The 23,080-nt window shown below is 35.0% G+C and overlaps 1 protein-coding gene across 3 annotated transcripts in view; it reads left to right on the top strand.

The window, feature by feature from the left end:
- Window positions 1-23,080, top strand: part of FAAH2 (fatty acid amide hydrolase 2) — a 104,288-nt gene that overhangs the window by 23,487 nt on the left and 57,721 nt on the right. For 2 of the 3 annotated variants that reach the window (XM_045538095.1, XM_045538094.1), the window contains exons 4-5: window positions 4,289-4,498; window positions 14,588-14,707. In XM_045538095.1, coding sequence (XP_045394051.1) covers window positions 4,289-4,498; window positions 14,588-14,707 — 330 coding nt within the window. The remainder of the gene's footprint in view (window positions 1-4,288; window positions 4,499-14,587; window positions 14,708-23,080) is intronic. The other variant, XM_045538096.1, reaches the window with a different exon arrangement.

The following is a 23,080-nucleotide window of genomic DNA, read 5'->3' as shown; positions in this document are numbered from 1 at the left end:
AATATTCTATTATTTATATATACCACAATTTCTTTATCCATTCATCCACTGTTGGACACTTAGGTTGATTCCATATCTTGGCTATGGTGAATAGTGCTGCAGTAAACATGAGAGTGCAGATATCTTTTCGATATACTGAATTCCCATCCTTTGGATATATACCCAGTGATGAGATTGCTGGTTCATATGGTAGTTCTATTTTTAGTTTTATAAGGAACCTCCGTACTGTTTACCGTAGCGGTTGCACTAATTTACATTCCCACCAACAGTGCACGAGGGTTCCCCTTTCTCCACATCCTCACAAGCATTCATCATTGCAGGTATTCATGTCATTTTATCATCTTTTTGATAAAATCCGTTTTAACTGGGCTGAGATGATATCTCATTGTAGTTCTGATTTGGATTTCTCTAATGACTAATGATGTAGCACATTTTTCATGTACCTTTTGGCCATTTCTATGTCTTCTTTTCATAAATGTTTATTTAGATCCTTTGCCCATTAATTGTAAGTGCACAAATTCAAAGGCTTTTTGTGAATTTACCAAGTTGTGCATCTATTACCACAATCTAGTTTTAGAACATGTTGTTCACCTCAATACGATCTGTCTTATTGATTCCATTTACAGTTAATCTCTATTCCCACCGCCAGGCCCAAGCACCCAATCAATTACTTTATATCTTCATATATTTGCCTTTTCTGTACAATTCCTATAAATGAAATAATACTGTAATATACACATAGTGTAGTAATCACATAGCATGATGATTTTATGTTCATCCCTATTGTAGCATGTATTAGTACTTTATTCCTTTTATTGCTGAATAGTATTCTATTATATATTACATTTTATTTATCCATTAGATTTATGGAAATTCATAATGTTTCCACATTTTGGATATTAGGAACAGTGCTGCCATAAAAATTTGTGTACCAGTTTTTTGTGTGGTCATGTTTTCAATTCTCACCTAGCAGCATCTGAGAGTTCCTGTTTATCCACATCCTCACCAACATTTGTTATTGTCTGTCTTTTTTATTACAGCCATCTTAGTGGCTGTGAAATGGTATCTCGTTGTGATTTTAATCTGCACTTCCAATTTAATAGGAAGATAACCTATTAAATTGGAGCTAACCAGTCAGCACTCATGTGCACAGATGAAAGTAAAACTCCATGGAAATCAAGCAGGTGGGAGGGGGAGGAGGAGGACGAGATGGGTGAAATCATACCTAACACGTACAATGTGCACTATCTGGGTAATGGACGGACTTATAACTTTGAATCAAGCAATGCAAAAGCAATCCATGTAACCAAAATATTTGTAGCCCTGTAATATTCTGAAATTAAAAAAAGTAATTTGTACTTCCCTAATGGGCAATTATTTTTATAAAAACAATGTAGAATATTACAGAAAAATTTGATGTCTCTATTGTCCCCCATTCCTAAGTGCATGCTCCTTTTCTTTGCCTTTCCCACCCAACAGCAGATACAACCACTATCCTGAATTTGATATGCTGTCTTTCAAGTTATTCTTAATACTTTATGTGCTTATTAATTCAATATTATATAATCAGTATTATTTCTGTGTGTTCTGTGTGGTATTAATTTTTTCATAAACCTTGTCATACTATATATTCCCTTTTATAGTTTGCTCATGTCACTCAATATTATGGTTGGTATTTTTATCTCTATTTATATATGTGTCCTTAATTCTTTTATTTTCATTTCTGAAATTATATCATCCTGTGAATAAAGTAAAATTAATGTTTTCATTCTTCTGCTTAGGTTCTATTTTTTCTATTATAAACAATGTGTACATTTGTGAGAGTTTTTCCTGGATATATATCTAATGGTGGTATTGCTGGTTCATACGGTAAAAAACATCTATTTTACTAGATGTTGTGACATTGCTTACTATACTATCTTATCAGTTTACATTCTAGTAGAAGGATGGAACTAGTTCCATTTCTCTGTGTTTTTGCCCATACTCAGTGTTGCTAGAATTTAATTTTTTTTCCAGCACAATGGTGAGGAATGGTATCTCATTACAGTTTTAATTTGAGATTTCCTTAATTTCTTTTTTCTTGATTTATTTTTTTTAATTTCAGAATACTATGGGGGTACAAACATTTTGGTTACATATATCACCTTTGCATCACCCAAGCCAGAGCTACAAGTGTGTCCATCCCCTAGACAGTGTGCTCCGCACCCATTAGTTATGAATTTACCCATTCCCTCTAGCTCTCTCCCACCTGTCTGGCACCCAGTGAATATCACTTACATGTGTGCACTTAAGTGCTGATCAGTTAGTACCAATTTGATGGTAAGTACATGTGGTGCTTGTTTTTCCATTCTTGTGATACTTCATTTAGTAGAATAGGCTCTAGCTCCAACCAGGATAATACAAGAGGTAGTAGTTCACCATTGATTTTTTTATGGTTGAGTAGTACTCCATGACATATAAATACATATATATACACATATATGTATATATATATCATGGTATATGTTATATATATGTATATATCACATTTTATTAATCAACTCATGTACTGATGGGCACTTGGGTTGTTTCCACATCTTTGCAATTGTGAATTGTGCTGCTATATACATTCAAGTGCAGATGGCTTTTTTATAGAATGTCTTTTGTTGTTTTGGGTAGATTCTTAGTAGTGGGATTACTGGATCAAATGGTATTTCTATCTTTAGTTCTTTGAGATATCTCCATATTAATTTTGATAGAGGTTGTACTAATTTGTAGTCCCACCAGCAGTGTAAGAGTGTTCTTTTCCCTCTGCATCCACACCAGCATTTGTTATGTTGAGTGTTTTTGATAAAAGCCATTATCACTGGCGTTAAGTGATATCTCATTGTGGTTTTGATTTGCATTTCTCTGATGATGAGAGTTGTTGAGCACTTTTTTATATGTTGGCTGGCCATTATTTTGTCTTCTTTTACAAAATTTCTGTTCATGTCCCTTGCCCACTTTTAATGGGGTTGTTTGATTTTTTCTTGAAATTTCCTTAATTACTTTCAAGACTGAGATTCTTCTCATATGTTTTTTTGCCTTTCAGGATTCTTTGTATAATTCTTGTTAATTTCCTTTGCATACTTTATATTAGCATGTTTGTCTTTTTATTGTTCATCTATGTGATGTTTTGATATATTTTGGATACTAATCCTTTAATGTTTATGGTGCAAATAACTTCTCCCACTTTGTTGCTTGTCTTTTAACTTTATGGCTACTTTTGTTAAACAAAAGTATCTAATATTTTGGAATGAATAAATTTTTTATTTTGTAATTTCTGCCTTTATGTTCTATTTACAAAATATTGTCCAACTTTGTGGTTATGAAAATCTTTACATATAATTTCTTCTAACATTTTTGAAGCTTTATTTTTCACATTTAAGTGTTTAGTTTGTCCATATTTTATTTTATTTTTTATTTTTTTATTTCATCATATTATGGGGATACAAATGTTTAGCTTATGTATATTGCCCTTGCCCGCCCCCAGTCAGAGCTTTAAGCATGTCCATTCCCCAGACAGTGTGCATCGCACACATTATGTATGTATATATCCATCCCCTCCACCCCCCTCCCATCTGCCTGACACCTGATGAATGTTATTCCTATATGTGCACTTCGCTGTTATTTTTTAATATGGTGTAAGGATATGTAAATTTCCATATTGAAAGCTAGTTTTCTTAGTACCATTCTTTTCTTTCTGGTCTTTTTCTTTCCTTTTCTATTTCTTATCTTTCTGATTCTTTTCCTTTCTGATTTAGATCAGTAAGTCATTCTTTTCTTATGGATCTAAATGCCACATCTATACCATGTTTCATATATACCTGAGTTCTTTTCTGACCTTTCTGTTGTGTTTCTGTATGACCATGGTTCAGTCTTTTTACTTCTCTAAGCCTATTCATCTCTAAGATGGATTAATAAAAGTACTTAACAGTTTGGTTTGTTGGATGATGATTTTTTAAGAAAACCTGCTATTTATCAATTTTTTTGAACACTTTACATTTATTCTCTCATGTAATCCTCATAAACCTGAAATTCAGAAAAGTTAAATAATTTGCCCAAAGTGTGAAGAGTTGCTTAGGTATAGAGTTGCTCAGTTCTGACTCAAAAGCTCGTGCACTTCTCAGTAAGTCATGTTACCTCTTAGTACTAAGCAAATTACCTAGAATAATACCTGGGTTGGTTCATTGTAGGTATTCAATAAATAGATGCTTTTGTAAATTTTTATTTAAGAACATTTTTACTTCCTCTTCTGTGACCCTTATAGGAATGCCCAATTCTTCTGGCCTCATGAGCCGTCGTGATGCCATTTCCAAAACAGATGCCGCTGTGGTGGCATTACTAAAGGAAGCTGGTGCTATTCCCCTTGGCATAACCAACTGTAGTGAATTGTGCATGTGGTATGAATCCAGTAACAAGATCTATGGCCGATCCAACAACCCATATGATTTACGGCATATTGTAGGTGGAAGTTCTGGTGAGTTGGACATTTTTGCAGAAAATCCCTCTAAAGAGAGGTGTAGAGATACTTTTGCACACACCTCTGAGAAAGCAATGATTAACTGTTTATGGTAAGAGAAGTTGCAAAATGCAACACAGATTGTTGAAGAGCATTGTGGACAATGAAAAGTCATATCCTGAGTTCCTTTGCAAAAATGTGTGGGTGGGGAGAGAGGGAGAGAGACACAGAGTGAGAAGATGTGAGTTAGTAAAGCTGGTTTAGCTACAACCTGTTTCTTCTGGAGACAAAGATGATAAGATAATGTACGAACATTGAGCTCTCATAACCGTGGGCTAGGAACTGTGTTAATGCAGGAATATAGCAGATGTGGTCATAGAAATCCTCTCTGAGGAAGCAATATTTGCAATGAAGCCCAAAGGGTCAATCAGAGCTAACTGTTCATTGGGAGTGGAAGTAGGTGTGGCAGAGGGCATTCTAGGTGGAGAGAACACAAGATGAGAGCATGCTTAGTGTGCTCAGTGAAGTGAAAGGAGGCCAGTATAGTGTGTAAGACAGAGAGGAAATAGAGATGAAATTAGAAAGGTTGGTGCAGGCAAGATAATGTAGAGGAACAAAAGAAGAAGCAAACAGAGAAATTAGGAATCTATTTTAGAAGTACAGGAGACAAATGATAGTGGCTTCAACTAGTGCTTGTTGAGATGAAGAAAAGTAGATGGTATACAAGAGGCATAGCAAAGGTAGACTTGAACATAACTTGCTGGTAAGTTGGATATGCAGATGTTGGTATAAAGTTAAAAATAAAAGTAAACAATAATTCCAGGTTTTCTCACTTGAGGGATAGTACAGAGATTTATTCAGGTGGGGAAATCTGGAGTGGGGGCAAATGTCAGCAGCATGATTTAGGAATACCATTTTGAGCATATTATGTTTAAGATGTTTGTGAGACATCCAGTGGAGGCATCAAGTGGCCTATTGGATATATATCTAGGTCAGAGCAAAGATCTGAGCTAGTAATAACTTAGGAGATGTTATCATAAACATGGTACTGTATCTGATCTATCTACAGTGTCTAAGAATGGATGCAAAAACCCAGGATGTATGTGTTGATAGAGACAAAATGGGGCCCATAGCGGACTTGGTCAACTCTGACATGTTGAAGGTGAACAGAGAAAAAGTAGCTAGCAAAAGAAATTGAGAATGAACTATAAGTGATGTAGAAGGGAAACATAAGAGAGTGTATTAGAGACTAGAAATTACAAGGCTTTTATCAAACCTAAAAAGGGTGTATATGTGGGTTAGTAAAATATGATGTTTAAGCTTGTAGATACTACAGTCAAATAGATCCTTGACACTTCTTTTTTATTTCAGAATATCATGGAGTACAAACATTTTGGTTACATGATTTGCTTTTGTGCAGTTTGAGTCAAAGTTATAAGTGTGATTATCACCAAGGTAGCCTGCATTGTACCCATTAGGTGTGAATTTACCCATCCCCTCCTCCTGCCTCCCACCTGCTTGGCTTCTGTTGAGTTTTACTACCATATGTGCACATCGGTGTTGACTGATTAGTTCCAATTTAATAGTGAGTACATGTGATATTTGTTTTTCCATTCTTGAGATACCTCGCTTAGAAGAATAGTCTCCAGTTCCATGCAAGTTGTTATAAAAGATATTAGTTTACCATTTTTTATGGTTGAGTAGTACTTCTACCATTTGACACTTCTTTTATTATGTAACACTGGTCATATGAAGTAGATGTTCAGTTTGCTTAGCTGTATAATGGCCATAATAAAGAAACCTGCCTTGTTAGGTTAGTGTGATGATCAAAAATGTTAAGTGTGACTCCAGGTTTCTGATATGGCATGTATGGAGGTTGGAAATTACCACTATCATTCACACAATAAGCAAAAAAAATCTTAACAAACTGAAAATTAACAACCTTTCTTAGATCTATCAGAACACTGAGGTCATGGGGCAAACCAGTCCCCCCAAAATTAAAGAGAAAAACAGGCATATAGAGAGAATCAAAACTTAGCAGAAGCCTAGAATCAGAAAACTCTGTGTGAACCAGTACAGACGAAGGAAAACCTAAATTGTAGTTGATGAATTGCTGGAGCTTCAGTGTAGAAATGTCTCAGAGTCAAAATTTCAGAAGTTGGCTCTGTCTTAGGGGGCCCCCACACTTTCAGGTGTTTTACCCTCAGGAGTGTTACCAGGTTCTCATAGTGAAAATTGGAGAAAAATCCATGCCCCCCCCATGCTTCTGGTAGGGTTATGAGAAAAGTAGCCATCTTGAAATACTACTCCCAAAGCATTCTTTTCTTCTGACAAAGAATGCCCTTGGAGAAACCATTTTACGAGAGTATAACTGATTGGAGTTTTATCAGAGACTAACAGCACTGACTTAGGAGAAATAAAATATCCAACTCCAGCCCCCTCTAGGCTTCCTGTCCCACCTAAAGGGGAAATATAAAATAAAACTGAGAAGAACCTACTAGGGTCACAGGGCAGGAACACAGGCTAACTAAATAACTAAGACCTAATCTTATGACTACAGAGTGCTTTCTCCTCTTGCTCACATGCATTTCACCACTACATTAATAAAGCTTCTATATAACAAGGGAATAAATTAGAAGAACTGTGCATGATAGGTGTTATTTAAGAAGTTTTTAGGGAAACCCAAAGACAACATAGGAGATAAAAACAAGAATACCAGATGAGAATTTAACATCTGACATCTGAAGTTACAGCAAACAGCAAACACGGACTAACCCATAGTCAGACAAACAAAACCTTACAATAAAGGCCAATTTTCCTCAGTTCTTTTTATCCAGTACATCATGTCGGACTTGAAAAAAAAATTGCAAGGCATACTAAAAGACAAAAAACATAGTTTGAAAAGACAGCAGGCATCAAAACCAGACTCAGATATGGCAGAGATGTTGTAATTATCAGACTGAGAATTTAAAACACCTATAATTAATATGCTTATGTCTTTAATGGAAAAAGTGGACAGATAACATGCAAACATATATCTATAAAGTAAGCAGAGAGATGAAAACTCTAAGAATAAAAAGGAAATGCTAAAAGTCAAAATTACCATAAAAAATGAAGAATGTCTTTGATGGGCTCATCAATACATTAGACACAACCAAGGAAAGAATTAGTGATATGCAAGAAATGTTAATAGAAACATCCAAAACTGGAATACAAAGAGAAAATCAGAATGGAAAAGATAGAACAGAATATCTAAGAACTGTGGGATTACAACAGGCATAGCATACACACAATGGGGACACTAGGAAGAGGAAAAAAAAGCAAAAACAACAGAAGAAATGTTTGAAACAATAAATTAACCCAAATTAGTAATAGACAACAAAGTACAGATCTAGGAAGTTCAGAGAACACCAAGCGAGATAAATACCAAATATCTACACCTAGGCATACTATTCAACATAAAGAAAATCAAAAGGAAAGAAATAAAATCTCAAAAGAAGAGGAAAAAATACACCTTACTTATAGAGGAGCAACAAAAGTATTACATTGCTCTTTTCTTCAAAAAACATGCAAGTAAGAAGAGATTGGAGTGAAATATTCAAACTGTTGAAAGAACTACCAAGCTAGAACTCTTTAGTAGAAAGAGCCTTCAAAAGTGAAGGAGAAATAAAGACTTTCTCAGACAAACAAATATTGAAGGAATTTATTGCCAATAGACCTCTATCACAAGAAATATTATAAGAAGTTCTATAGAGAGAAAGAAAATATTAATAATATAGGTCACAAACTTGCATCTATATAAAGAAAAGAAAAACATTAGAGAAGGAATAGATGAATGTAAAATAAAATATTTCACTTTTAAAATTCTTGGTGGATCTAACATATAACAGTTTTGTTTAAAATAATAATGAGTGATTATAGCTTATATATAAATGAAATGAATAGCAGCAATGTTAGAAGAGAAGGGATGGAGGAATTGGGAATGCTCTTTTATAAGGTAATTACACTGGGAAATGGCATAGTGTCATTTAAAGGAAAACTTGGGTTAGTTGTAAATGTATATTGTAAACTCAAGGGAAAACGCTAAAAAAAGTAAAAAAAAAAAAAAACCCACAATGTATACTTGATATGATACAAGAGAAGAAAAAATGGAAACATACAATATAGCCAGTTAAAACCAGAGTAGGCAGAAAAATAAATAAAGACCGAGGACAGTGAATAGAAAATAGTATCAAATATGGTCAGTATCAATCATCATTTTAAACGTCGATGATCTAAATATACCAATTATTAAGACAGAAACTGTCAGCGTGGAATAGAAAAAGAACCAACTTATATGTTGTCTACAAGAAACTTCAAATAGAAAGACATAGATTAAAAGTGAAGGGATAGAGAAAGATAAATCATGCTAGCACTAATCAAATGAAAATTGGAGTAACTATATCATTTTCAGACAAAGCAGTTTTTAGGGAAAGGAAGATCACTGGGGATAAAGAGAGGCATTACATAATGATAACAAGGGTCAATTCTTCAAGAAGAAATAAGAATTCTTGATGTGTATATGCCTAATAACAGAATATCAAAATGTATGGGACAAAAACTGGTAGAATTTCAATAAGAAATAATATATCCACAATTTTATCTGAATACATCAATAGCCCTGTCAGCAACTGACAGATCAGAAAGGCAGAAAATTAGTAAGGACATAGTTGAACTAAATGACACCATCAATAAACTTGATCTAATTGACATCTATAGATCTCTTCATCTAAGAACTGTAAAATACACATTTTTCTCAAGCTCACAGGGAACTTTCAACAAGATAGACCATATTCTGGATCATAAAACACTCCTTAACAAATTTAAAGGAATAGACTCATATAATGAGTACTTAATTCTACCACAGTAGAATTAAACTAGTAATCAATTGCAGCAAGAGAGCTTAAAATACTCAAAATATTTGGAAATTAAATGGTACATTTCTAAATAAAAATGGATTTAAGAAGAAGCCTCAAGGGACATTTAAAAAATAAACAGAATTGAAAATACAACACATCAAATTTGTTGGGGAGTGTTTTTTAGCAAAGTTGCAGACTAGGAAGCTCTAGGCCTTCATTCACCCTATAGAAAAAATTAAAAAGAACAGCTAGAGACTGACTAAAATAACTTTATAGGAGTTCTGGGAAACAAAGGTTTATAGCTATTAAGTGAACACACAATCAAAGATAAAGCCATATTCAAAATGGTAGGAAATTTCATAGAAATTTTGCTCACTCTTGACTCATGCCACTCCCTGGCACAGTGCAGGTGGGAGGAAGCAACTGCCCAATTCTTGCTTCCAACATAGGAAGCAGAGAAGAACTAATCTGCAATGTTCTAACCTGTCTGGGGCATGCCTGAATGACTGGTCTTTGTTTTGCCTAACTGAGAGCTCAGATAGGGAAAGGCAAGATTGCTTGCATCTAATGTCGAAAAAATCTGCAAGAAAGAGTAGGCACTGCTCATGAAAGTTACATGGGGATTCCAGACCTTCAGATATCTGGAGAAATAGTTTATATGTATAGAAATACAATGGAATATCTAAGGACCCGAGAAAAAGCTAGGATGAGAATACTTGGGATATTAAGACATTTAAAAGCACTACTTTATAAAGGGGCAATTAAAAAAAGCACACACACACACACAGACACAGACCCAGGCAAGACACCTTCTAAGAAAATACCTGATCAGTAATTACTATAAGTGTAAATGGAATAATATCCCCAAAATCTATAGATTGGCAGAGTGGATTTAAATCATGATACAAATAAATGCTGTCTATAAGAGACTAACTTTAGATCTAAAGACCCAGAAAGATTGAAAGTGCTGCTATAAACATTCTAGTGCAGATGTCTTTCTTATAGAATGTCTTTTGTTCTTTTGGGTAGATGCCCAGTAATGCGATTTCTGGGTCAAATGGTAGTTCTACTTGTATCTCTTTGAGGTATCTCAGAGGTTGTGCTAGTTTGCAGTCCCACCAGCAGTGTATGAGTGTTCCTATCTCTCCACATCCATGCCAACATTTATTGTTTTGGGACTTTTTGATAAAAGCCATTCTCACTGGAGATAAGTGATATCTCATCATGGTTTTGATTTGCATTTCCCTGATGATTAGAGATATTGAAAATGTTTTCATAGGTTTGTTAGCCATTAGTCTATCTTCTTTTGAAAATTTTCTGTTTGTGTCCTTTGCCCACTTTTTCATAGGGTTTTTGATTTTTTCTTGCTGATTTTCCTGAGTTCTATGTAGATTCTATTTACCAGCGCTTTATCAGATGTGTAACATGTGAATATTTTCTCTCATTCTGTAGGTTGTCTGTTTGCTCTTGTGATAGTTTCCTTTGCTGACCAGAAGCTTTTCAATTTGATCAGGTCCCATTTATTTATTTTTATTGTTGCTGTGATTGCCTTTGGGGTCTTCTTCATAAATTCTTTGCCTAGGCCAATGTCTATAACAGATTTTCCAACATTTTCTTCTAGAATTCTTATAGTTTCATGCCTTAGGTTTAAGTCAGTTATCCACCGTGACTTGATTTTTGTGAGAGGTGAAATGTGTGAATCCTGTTTCAGTCTTCTACATGTGGCTATCCAGTTTTCCCAGCACCATTTATTGAATAAGGATTCTTTTCCCCAGTGTATGTTTTTGTCTGCTTTGTCAAAGATTAGATGGCTATATGAGGATGGTTTTATATCTGGGTTCTCAGTTCTGTTCCATGGATCTATGTCTCTATTCTTGTGCCAGTACCATTGCATTTTAGCTACTATAGCCTTGTAATATAGCTTGAAGTCTGATAAATTCATGCCTCCCAATTTGTTCATTTTGCTTAAGATTGCTTTTGCTATCCAGGGTCTTCTCTGTATCCATACGAAGTGTAGAATTATTTTTTCTATATCTGTGAAAAATGATGTTGGTATTTTAATAGGGATTGCATTGAATCTGTAGGTCACTTTGAGTAGTATAGACATTTTAACAATGTTGATTCTGCTGACCCATGAGCATGGTATGGTTTTCCACCTGTTTATGTCCTCTGCTATTTCCTTCCTCAGTGTTTCATAATTATCCCTGTAGAGGTCTTTTACCTCCTTATTTAAATATGTTCCTAGGTATTTTATTTTCTTTGTTGCTATTGTGAAGGGTACTGAGTCTTTGATTTGGTTCTCAGTTTGACTGTGTTGACGTACAGGAAAGGCACTGATTTCTGTATGTTGATTTTGTAACCTGAGACTTTGCTGAATTTGTTTATCAATTTTAGTAGTCTCATGGCAGAATCTTTGGGTTTTTCTAGGTATAAGATCATATCATCAGCAAAGAGAGATAGTTTGATCTCTTCTGCCCCCATTTGGATGCCCTTGATTTCCTCCTTTTGTCTGATTGCTCTGGCTAGAACTTACAGCACATAGTTGAATATAAGTGATGATAGAGGGCAACCTTGTCTGGTTCCAGTTCTAAGTGGGAATGCTTTCAATTTTTCCCCATTCAGTATGATGTTGGCTGTGCATTTGTCATATATGACTTGTGTCAATTTTACCTAAGTCCCATCTATGCCTATTTTGTTGAGTGTTCTTATCATAAAAGAATGTTGAATTTTAGGCCGGGTGCGGTGGCTCATGCCTGTAATCCTAGTACTCTGGGAGGCTGAGGTGGGCGGATCGTTTGAGCTCAGGAGTTTAAGACCAGCCTGAGCAAGAGCGAGACCCTGTCTCTACTAAAAATAGTAAGAAATTATCTGGCAAACTAAATATATACATAGAAAAAATTAGCCAGGCATGGTGGCGCATGCCTGTAGTCCCAGCTACCCGGGAGGCTGAGGCAGTCGGATCGCTTAAGCCCAGGAGTGTGAGGTTGCTGTGAGCTAGGCGGATGCCACGGCACTCACTCTAGCCCGGGCAACAAAGCGAGACTCTGTCTCAAAAAAAAAAAAAAAAAAAGAATGTTGAATTTTGTCGAATGTTTTTTCTGCATCTATTGAGAGGATCATATGGTCTTTGTATTTGTTTCTATTTATGTTGTGAATTAAATTTATAGATTTGCATGTGTTGAACCATCTCTGCATCTCAGGGATGAAGCCCACTTGGTCATAATGGATTATTATTTTTGATAAGCACCTGAATTTGGTTTGCAAGGATTTTATTGAGCATGTTTACATCTATAATCATAAGGGATATTGGTCTGTAGTTTTCTTTTTTGGTTGTGTCCTTTCTGGGTTTTGGTGTCAGGGTGATGTTGACTTCATAAAATGTCTTGGGATGATTGCTTCCTTCTCAGTGTTGTGGAATAATTGCTGCAGGTTAGGCACCAGTTCTTCTTTGTAGGTCTGGTAAAATTCAGGTGTGAAACCATCTGGTCTGGGACTTTTCTTTTTAGGAAGGTTTTTATTGCTGTTTCACTTTTGGTACTTGATATCAGTCTGTTCAGGAATTCTATTTCTTTCTGTTTGAGCCTTGGGAGGCTGTGTGTTTCTAAAAATTTGTCCATTTCCTCTGCATTTTCCAGTTTATGTGCATAGAGGTTTTTATAGTATTCATAGGTGATATTTTGTATTTCCATGATATTTTGTAATTTCTTCTTTTTCATTCCTGAAGTAGCTTATTAGAGTTCTTTCTTTTCTGCTTCTCATTAATCTAGCCAGAGACATGTCAATTTTGTTTATTTTTTCAAAGAACCAACTTTTTGTTTTATTAATCTTCTGTATAGTTTTTTTATTTGCAATTTCATGTAGTTTTGCTCTGATCTTTGTTATTTCTTTTCTTCTGCTGAGTTTGGGGTCAGTTTGCTCATCCTTTTCTAGTTCTTTGAGATGATCCATTAGATTATTTATTTGTGATCTTTCTGTCTTTTGCATGTAGGCATTTATGGATATATATTTTCCTCTCAGGACTGCTTTAGCTGTGTCCTACCAATTTTGAATAACTTGGGTCTCCTTTATCATTTAGTTCAAAGAATCTTTTGATTTCCATTATGATTTCCTCCTTAGTGAAATAATTGTTCAGCAGAAGGTTATTTCATTTCCATGACTTTGTTTAGAGATTAGAGTTTCTGTTGGGGTTGATTTCTAATTTTATTCTACTGTGGTCTGAGAAGATGCATGGTGTAATTTCTATTTTTCTAAATTTTTTGAGACATGCTTTGTGGCCTACTATATGTTGATAGCAGCACAAGTCACAATTGCAGAGATGTGGAAACAACCCAAGTGCCCATCAATACATGAGTGGATTCATAAAGTGTGGTATATGTATACCATGGTGTTCTATTCAGCCACAAAAACAGTGGTGATATAGCACCCCTGTATTTTCCTGGATGGAGCTGGAACCCATTCTACTAAGTGCAGTATACCAAGAATGGAAAAACTAACACCACATGTACTCACCATCAAATTAGTTTTAACTGATCACCACTAAAGTGCACATATAGCAATAACATTCATCAAGTGTTGGGCAGATGTGAGGGGGGAAGAGCTGATGGGTATATACCCACAGAATGGATGTGGTGTGCACCGTCTGGGAGATGGACATGCTTGAAGCTCTGACTCAGGTAGGACATGGGCAATATACATAATCTAAAGATTTGTACCCCCATAATATGCTGAAATAAAGAAGAAAAAAAAGAAAAGATGATGCCATCATAAAATTGTTGTAACACTTTGGAATGGAGTTGTCAATTTCAAGGCCAACAATATATGACCAAAAATAAATTGTAATTTTTTACTTCATGACACTAGTTTGTCATTGCTCAATATTTATTGATTGCCAATGTTATTTAAGTCATTTATTATAACAATAACTTATTTCGATCCATTTTTATCTTAATCTTTTTAAAAATTTTGGATAAGCAGAATCGTTTTTGTGTCAACCCTAACACAAAAAACATACTCTGTTCATGTTTATTTGCTGTATGAATGAATGAGGGAAAGGTTTTCATTTTGCATTCATTGTTTTCTTTTCACAAATAATGTATTTAAGGAAATAAAAAAAGAAAGATTGAAAGTGGAAGGTGAGAAATAATATTCCATGTAAACAGTGATTTAGGTAATTTATTTATTTGAAAGGAGTATTTTGTGTTTCCTCTAGGTGGTGAAGGCTGCACAGTGGCAGCTGCCTGCTCAGTGATTGGTGTGGGCTCTGATATTGGTGGCAGTATCCGGATGCCCGCTTTCTTCAATGGCATATTTGGACACAAGCCTTCTCCAGGTAATGTTAATCTATGTTGGGAAGGATGGTTTAGAGAAATGTTGAAATTTGGTCCCTAGAAGCATAATCTTGCTTATCAGGATGATTATTATACATTGTTCAATGTTCTTAAATAAAAAAATATAGCTATTGTTTATTGAGCACCAACTCTGGGATTGATGCTCAAAAATGTGCAAGATGTCTTCTATAATTAATTTTATTTAATCCCCATAGTAACCTTTTCAGGAAGATATCCCCATTTTTCAAATGACAAATTCAAAGGTCAGAAAGATTACATAAAACTGCTCCAATTACAAAGTTAAATAAATAAATGGTAGTGCTAGTATTCAAACCCACTTTGGTTACCAGAGGCTGTCCTCTATCCACTATACTAAACCGATCCATCAATTAAATTTGATTTCCCCCATAATATGCTGAAGAAAAGTAATAAAACACAATTTCAAAAACACTGGAAAGTAAAAAATAAAAATAAAAATTCTTTCATGTAAAGAAAACTATTATTAACATTTTGGGGGTTTTTGTTTTCAATGTAAAAACAATGCATACCGATTGTTGACAATTTGGAAAATAACAAATATCAAGAAAATAAAATCACTCTTAATTCTATGTACTAAAATTCATTCATAACTTCTATGCTATGCACTTGTAATATCTTTTCTGTAGGTATGTTTTTGTGGTATACATTAGTATATATTTTTTGCCTAATATGTGCCAGACATTGTGTGTTTCCATATATATAAACAACCCCAAACACAGACATGGATGCATAAAAATTAATATCTTCTGTCTCTCACACATGCATACATATATGCATAAGAATACACACACACACACACACACACATATATGCACACACACACACATGGATACCAACACCCCCCCAAGCATTTTGTTTTGTACTTAAAATAAGGATCATACTGTACATCTTGGTTTGTAACCTCTTTTTCCACCCACTAAGCTCTATTTCAGCATTTTCCTATGTCCCTAAATTTAATAAAAAGTACCATTTTTAGTGGATTCAGATTTATCATCTGGATGCCCCAAATTTAGCCTAGTAATCCCTTATTATAGGCTGTTTGTGTTAGTTTCAAATTTTTGTTGTTATATTAGTGCTGCAGTTCTGCTGCTTGTTCTTAACTGTTTTTATACATCTGAGAATGAATTACTGGAAGTAGAATTATGGTTAACAAACATAAATATTTTAAAAGATCTTTTTATATTTATTGTGTTTTTATGATGTAACTTCTCAGAACAGAATAACTGAAACCTCTTGATGCACTGTGTTCCATTGTTATTCAAAATGGTCAGACTATTTTATGTTTTCATAGGCAATGATAGAAAATTTGTCTTTCACTGCACTTCCATGTACATGGATATTTATCATTCAGAAGAAAATATTTTATTATATTACATAGGAATGAATATCTTCCATGTACTTCAAACTACCATGTGTTCATTGAAATAATAAAAATTAAAAGGCCTTTTATTTCTGTACCTACAACTTCTTCATTATTATACCATATTCTTCATTTTCAACATACAACTATGATGTCACAGTTACAAGTTAGATTTAATGTTTTAACTGCTTGAGGTATAATTGACATACTATAAACAATACATACTTAAACTGCACAATTTGATAAGTTTTGACATATGTGTAAATCCATGAAACCATCACCACATGAAGATAATCACACACAAAAGGTTCCCCATAGACCTTTAAAATCATGGTTCCCATCACCTGCTGTAACATCCATGTGATACTGATAATGTACTTTCTGTTGTTATAGATTAGTTTGCACTTCCTAGAACTTCATATAAATAGAATCACACACTTTGCATTGCCCTTTTAAAAAGAATCTGACTTCTTTAAGTCAGCATAATATCAATATGATTCACCCATTTTATTGTACTGATTTCTTTTCATTGCCGAGTACCATTCCATGTTCTAGCTATAACCCAGTTTATTTATCCAGTCACCTGTTAATGGACATTTGGGTTTCCACTTTTTGACTATTACAAATAATGTGACTATGACCATTCATGTACAAGTCTTTATATGGAAATATATTAACTTCTCTTGTGTGAATACCTATGAGTGGAATGGCTGGATCATATGGTAGGTATATATATTTTTTGTTCTTCAGAATATTACAGCAGTACAAACACTTTGGTTATGTAAATTGCCTTTGCACTGCCTGGCAAGTATGCCCATCCCCAGACAGTGCGCCTCACATCTGTTAGGTGTGGATTTACCCATCCCATCCTCCCCCCTCCCACGTGCCTGACACCCTATGAATTTTACTTCCCATATATACACATTAGTGTTGATCAGTTAGTACCAATTTAATGGTAAGTATGTGTGGTGTTTGTTTTTCCATTCTTGTGATACTGTACTTAGAGGAATGGGCTCCAGCTCCATCCAGTATAATACAATAAGTAGTTCATACTTTTTTTTATTACAGCTGAGTAGTACTCCATTGTATACCTATATCACATTTTATTAATCTACTCATGTATTGATGGGAAATTGGATGATTTCCACACCTTTGCAATTGTGAATTTTGCTGCTATAAACATTCGAATGCATATGTCTTTTTTATAGAATGTCTTTTTTTCTTTTGGGTAGATACCCAGTAGTGGGCAAATAACATGAACAGAAACTTTTTAAAAGAAGATAGACTAATGGCCAAGAAATGTGAAAATAATGCACATCTCTAATCATCAGGGAAACACAAACCAGAACCGCAATGAGATATCACTTAACACACCATGAGAATGGCTTATTTTTTTGAAGAAAATTAAACCTACTGAATTTTAATAAGTTTCTTGAGAAAATATTAATCATAGGGACAAACATAAAATGTAATTTCTACCAAACAATATATAAAATCAACCTCATATAGATTAAAACATGTATTTAAAACAAAAACTTAAATATTTATTTTATGTTTATTTATTCATTTATTTGTATTTCAGCTTATTATGGGGGTACAACAGTTCAGGTTATATATATTGCCCATGTCCATCCCATCCCCCCAAGTCAGAACTTCAAGCATGTCCATTCCCCAGGCAGTGCGCATTGCACTCATCATGTAGTTATACCCCCATCCCCTCCCCTCCACCCCCATCCCCCTGAGTCAGAACATTCAAGCGTGACCATTCCCCAGATGGTGCGCAACACACTCATCATGTAGGTATACACCCATCCCCTCTCCCCACCCCCCACCTCAGTCCGATACCCAATTGGTGTTATTCCCAAATGTGCACTTAGGTGATAATCAGGGAAACCAATTTGCTGGTGAGTACATGTGGTGCTTGTTTTTCCATTCTTGGGATACTTCACTTAATAGAATGGGTTCCAACTCTCTCCAGGAGAACAAAAGGGATTCTATATCACTGTTATTTCTTATAGCTAATACTCCATGGTGTACATATACCACAATTTACTAATCCATTCATGAATTGATGGGCATTTGGGTTGTTTCCACATCTTTGCGATTGTAAATTGTGCTGAAGAGGATGGCTTTTATCAAAAAGTCTCACAACAATAAATGTTAGCATGGACATAGAGAGATAGGAACACTCATACACTGCTGGTGAGACTGCAAACTAGTACAATCTCTATGGAAAATAATATGGAGATAACTCAAAGAACTAAAATAGACCTACCATTTGATCCAGCAGTTCCACTACTGGGTAGATATATTTTTAAAAATTCAGAATATTATGGGACAACAAATGTCTGGGTTACATGATTTGCTTTTGTGCAGTTTGAGTCAAAATTATAAGTGTGATCGTCACAAAGGTACCATGCATTGTACCCGTTAGGAGTAAATTTACCCATTGCCTTCTTCTCCTCCCACCTGCTTGGTTTCTGTTGAGTTTTATGACCTTATGTGCACATGGGTGTTTATTGATTAGTTCCAATTTAATAGTGAGTACATGTGGTATTTGTTTTTCCATTCTTGCAATAGATTTATTAGAAGAATGGTCTCCAGTTCCATACAGGTTGTTACAAAAGGTAATAATAGTTCACCATTTTTTATGGTCAAGTAGTACTCCCAAGTATACATATACCACATTTCATTAATCCACTCATGTATTGCTGGGCACTTGGGTTAATTCCACATGTTTGTGACTGTGAATTGTGTTACAATAAACATTCGAGTATATGTGTCTTTTTCAAAAAATTACCTTTATTCTTTATGGCAATACCCAATAGTGGGATTGCTGGATCAAATGGTAGGTCTATTTTAGTTCTTTGACGTATCTCCATACTATTTTACATAGAGGTTGTACTAGTTTTCACTCCCACCAATGGTGTGTAAGTGTACCTTTCTCTCCAAATCCACACCAGCATCTGTTCCTTCGGGACTTTTGGATAAAAGCCATTCTCACTGTGGTTAGATGATATCTCATTGAGGTTTTGATTTGCCTTTGCCTGATGATGAGAGACATTGAGCATCTCTCATATTTTGTTGGCCATTAGTCTATCACCTTTTGAAAAGCTTCTGTTCATGTCTTTTGCCCACTTTCAATGGGGTTGCTTGATCTTTTCTTTTTGATTCAATTGAGTTCCTTGTAGATTCTGGTTATTAGCCCTTTATTGGATGTATTGCATGCAAATATTTTATCCTGTTCTGTAGGTTGTCTATTCACTCTATTGATTGTTTCCTTGGCTGTATAGAACCTTTCAATTTAATCAAGGCCCATTTGTTAATTTTTGTTGTTGGTGTTATTGCCTTTGGAGTGTTCTTCATAGATTCTTTGTGTAGGCCTATATCTAGTAGTGTTTTTTCAACATCTTCTTCTGGAATTCTTATAGTTTTATGTCTTAGGTTGAAGTCTTTTATCCATTGTGAATTAATTTTTGTGGATGGTAAGAGATGTGGATCCCTTTTCAGTCTTATACATGTTGCTATCTAATTCCCAGAACCAATTATTAAGCAGAAATTCTTTTCTCCAGTGTATGTTTTTGTCTGCTTTGTTATAGATCAGATGGCAATATGAGGATGGTTTTTATCTGGGTTTTCAGATCTGTTTCATAGGTCTATGTCTCTGTTTTTGTTCCAGTACCATGCTGTTTTGCTAACTATACCCTTATAGTATAGCTTGACATCTGGTAAATTGATGCCTTCTGATTTGTTCTTATTGCTTAAGGTTGCTTTGGCTATTCAGGGTCTTTTTTGGTTCCATATGAAGCCTAGAACTATTTTTCCTAGATCCGTGAAAAATGATGTTAGTATTTTAATGAGTATTACATTGAATCTCTAGATCACTTTGGGTAATATAGACATTTTAAGAATGTTTTTATGCAGATCCATGAGCATGGTATGGTTTTCCATCTCTTTATGTCCTCTGCTATTTCCTTCCTCAATGTTTTCTAGTTCTCCCTGTAGATGCCTTTCATCTCCTTAGTTATGTATGTTCCTAGGTATTTTGTTTTCTTTGTTGCTATTTTGAAAGGTATTGAGTCTTTAATTTGATTCTCAGCTTGACTATTGTTGGTGTATAGGAATGCCACAGATGTGCATCCATTGATTTTGTAACCTGAAACTTTGCTGAATTTGTTTGTCATTTCCACGAGTCTCTGGGCAGAATCATTAAGGTTTTATAGATATGAGATCATATGGTCAACAAAGAGAGATAGTTTGACCACTTCTTTCCACATTTGGATACCATTAATTTCCTTCTCTTGTCCGATTGCTCTGGCTAGGACTTCTACCGTTATGTTCAATAGAAAGGTGATACTGGGCAACTGGTTCCAGTTGTAAGCAGAAATACTTTCAATATTTCTCCATTCAGTATGATGTTGGCTGTGGATTTTTCATATATGGCTTTTATACTTTTGAGGTAAGTCTCATCTATGCCTATTTTGTTAAACATTCTTATCAAAAAGTGTGCAGGATTTTGTCAAATGCTTTTTCTGTGTCTATTGAGAGGATCATATGATCTTTTTTCCTATTTATGTTGTGAATTATGTTTATAGGTTTGCATAAGTTGAAGCAAACTTGCATCTCTCGTATGAAATCAACTTGGTCATAATGGATTATTTTTTGATGTGCAGCTGAATTGAGTTTGCCAGGATTTTATTGACAATTTTTGCATCTATATTCATAAGGGATATTGGTCTGTAGTTTTCATTTTTTGTTGTATTCTTTTCTGTCTTTGATATCAAAGTGATACTGGCTTAGTAAGATGAGTTGGAGAGGATTCCTTTCTCCTCGATATTATGAAATAATTTCTGTAGTAGAGGTACCAGTTCTTTGAAGGTATGGTAAAATTCATGTGTGAAACCATCTGACCTGGGAATTTTTTTGTTGGAAGAATTTTTATTGCTGATTTCAATTTTGATACTTGATATTGGTCTGTTCAGGAATTTTATTCCTAAGTGAGGCTGCGTGTTTCCAAGTATTTGCACATTTACTCCACGTTTTCAAATTTATGTGCATAGTGATTTTTATAGTATTCAGAGATGATATTTGTATTTCAATGGTATCAGTTGTGGTTTCTCCTTTATAATTTCTGATTCAGCTTAATAGAGTCCTTTCTTTCATGCTTCTTGTTAATCTAGCGAGAGGCCTGGCAATTTTGTTTATCTTTTCAAAGAGCCAACTTTTTGTTTCATTAATCTGTATAATTATTTTATCATTGATTTAATTTAGTTCTGCTCTGATCGTGGTTATTTCTTTTCTTCTGCTGGGTTTTGGATTGGTTTGCTCTTCCTTTTCCAGTGCTTTGAGATGATTCACTAAATTGTTGATTTGTGATCTTTTTGTCTTTTGGATGTAGGCATTTAGGGCTATGAATTTTACTCTCAGGACTACTATAGCTGTAGCGCACAGATTTTGATGTCTTGTGTCCCCTCTATCATGTAGTTCAAATAGTCTTGATTTTCATTTTAATTTCCTCTTTTACCAAACTATCTTTCAACAGCAGGTTGTTTAGTTTCGCATTTCCTCTTTCCCATAGTCCCTGAAAACTACTAATCTGTTTCTATCTATGCAATTATCAACCTGTGTGTTCCATTTTTTTTCCAAATCTGTTTTTTTTATTTCAGCTTATTATGGGGGTACAAAAGCTCAGGTTATATATATTGCCTATACCCCCCCATCCCCCTGAATCTGAGCTTCAAGCGTGTCCAACCCTAGACAGTGCTCATTGCACTCATCACGTAGGTATGCACCCATCCCCTCCCCCCATGCCCCCGAGTCAGAACTTCAAGCGTGGCATTGCCCAGACAGTACGCATCGCACTCATCAAGTAGGTATACACCCATCCCTTCCCCCCCAGCTCCCACCTCTGTCCGATACCCAATTGGTGTTATTCCCAAATGTGCACTTAGGTGATGATCAGGGAAACCAATTTTCTGGCGAGTACATGTGGTGCTTGTTTTTCCATTCTTGGGATACTTCACTTAATATAATGGGTTCCAATTCTCTCCAGGAGAACCAAAGAGATGTCGTATCACCGTTATTTCTTGTAGCTGAGTAATACTCCATGGTATACATATACCACAATTTACTAATCCATTCATGAATGGATGGGCATTTCGGTTGTTTCCACATCTTTGCAATTGTGAATTGTGCTGCTATAAACATTCGGGTACAGGTGTCTTTTTTATAGAATGACTTTTGTTCTTCTGGGTAGATGCCCAATAATGGGATTGCTGGATCGAATGGTAGGTCTACTTGAATCTATTTAAGGTATCTCCATATTGTTTTCCATAGGGGTTGCACTAGTTTACAGTCCCACCAGCAGTGTATGAGTGTTCCTGTCTCGCCGCATCCATGCCAACATGTACTGTTTTGGGACTTTTTGATAAAGGCCATTCTCACTGGGGTTAAGTGGTATCTCATTGTGGTTTTGATTTGCATTTCCCTGATGATTAGGGATGTTGAGCATTTTTTCATACGTTTTTTAGCCATTCTTATATCTTCTTTTGAAAAATTTCTATTCATGTCCTTTGCCCACTTTTTGCTAGGGTTGTTCGATTTTTTCTTACTGATTTTCCTGAGTTCTAAATAGATTCTTGTTATCAGTCCTTTATCTGATGTGTAGTATGTGAAAATTTTTTCCCATTCTGTAGGTTGTCTGTTTACTCTCATGACTGTTTCTTTGGCTGTGCAGAAGCTTTTTAATTTGATCAGGTCCCATTCATTTATTTTTGTTGTTGCTGTGATTGCCTTAGGGGTCTTCTTCATAAATTCTTTGCCTAGGCCAATGTCTGTAAGAGTCTTTCCTACATTTTCTTCTAGGTTTCTAATAGTTTCCGACCTAATGTTTAAGTCTGTTATCCACTGTGATTTGATTTTTGTGAGAGGTGAAAGCTGTGGGTCCTGTTTTAGTCTTCTACATGTGGCTATCCAG

This window comes from Lemur catta, chromosome X (assembly GCF_020740605.2).
Source record: "Lemur catta isolate mLemCat1 chromosome X, mLemCat1.pri, whole genome shotgun sequence".
In the NCBI taxonomy this organism is placed as follows: Eukaryota; Metazoa; Chordata; class Mammalia; order Primates; family Lemuridae; genus Lemur; species Lemur catta.
Note: the sequence above shows the minus strand (reverse complement) of the source record. Positions and strands in the feature narration are given on the sequence as shown.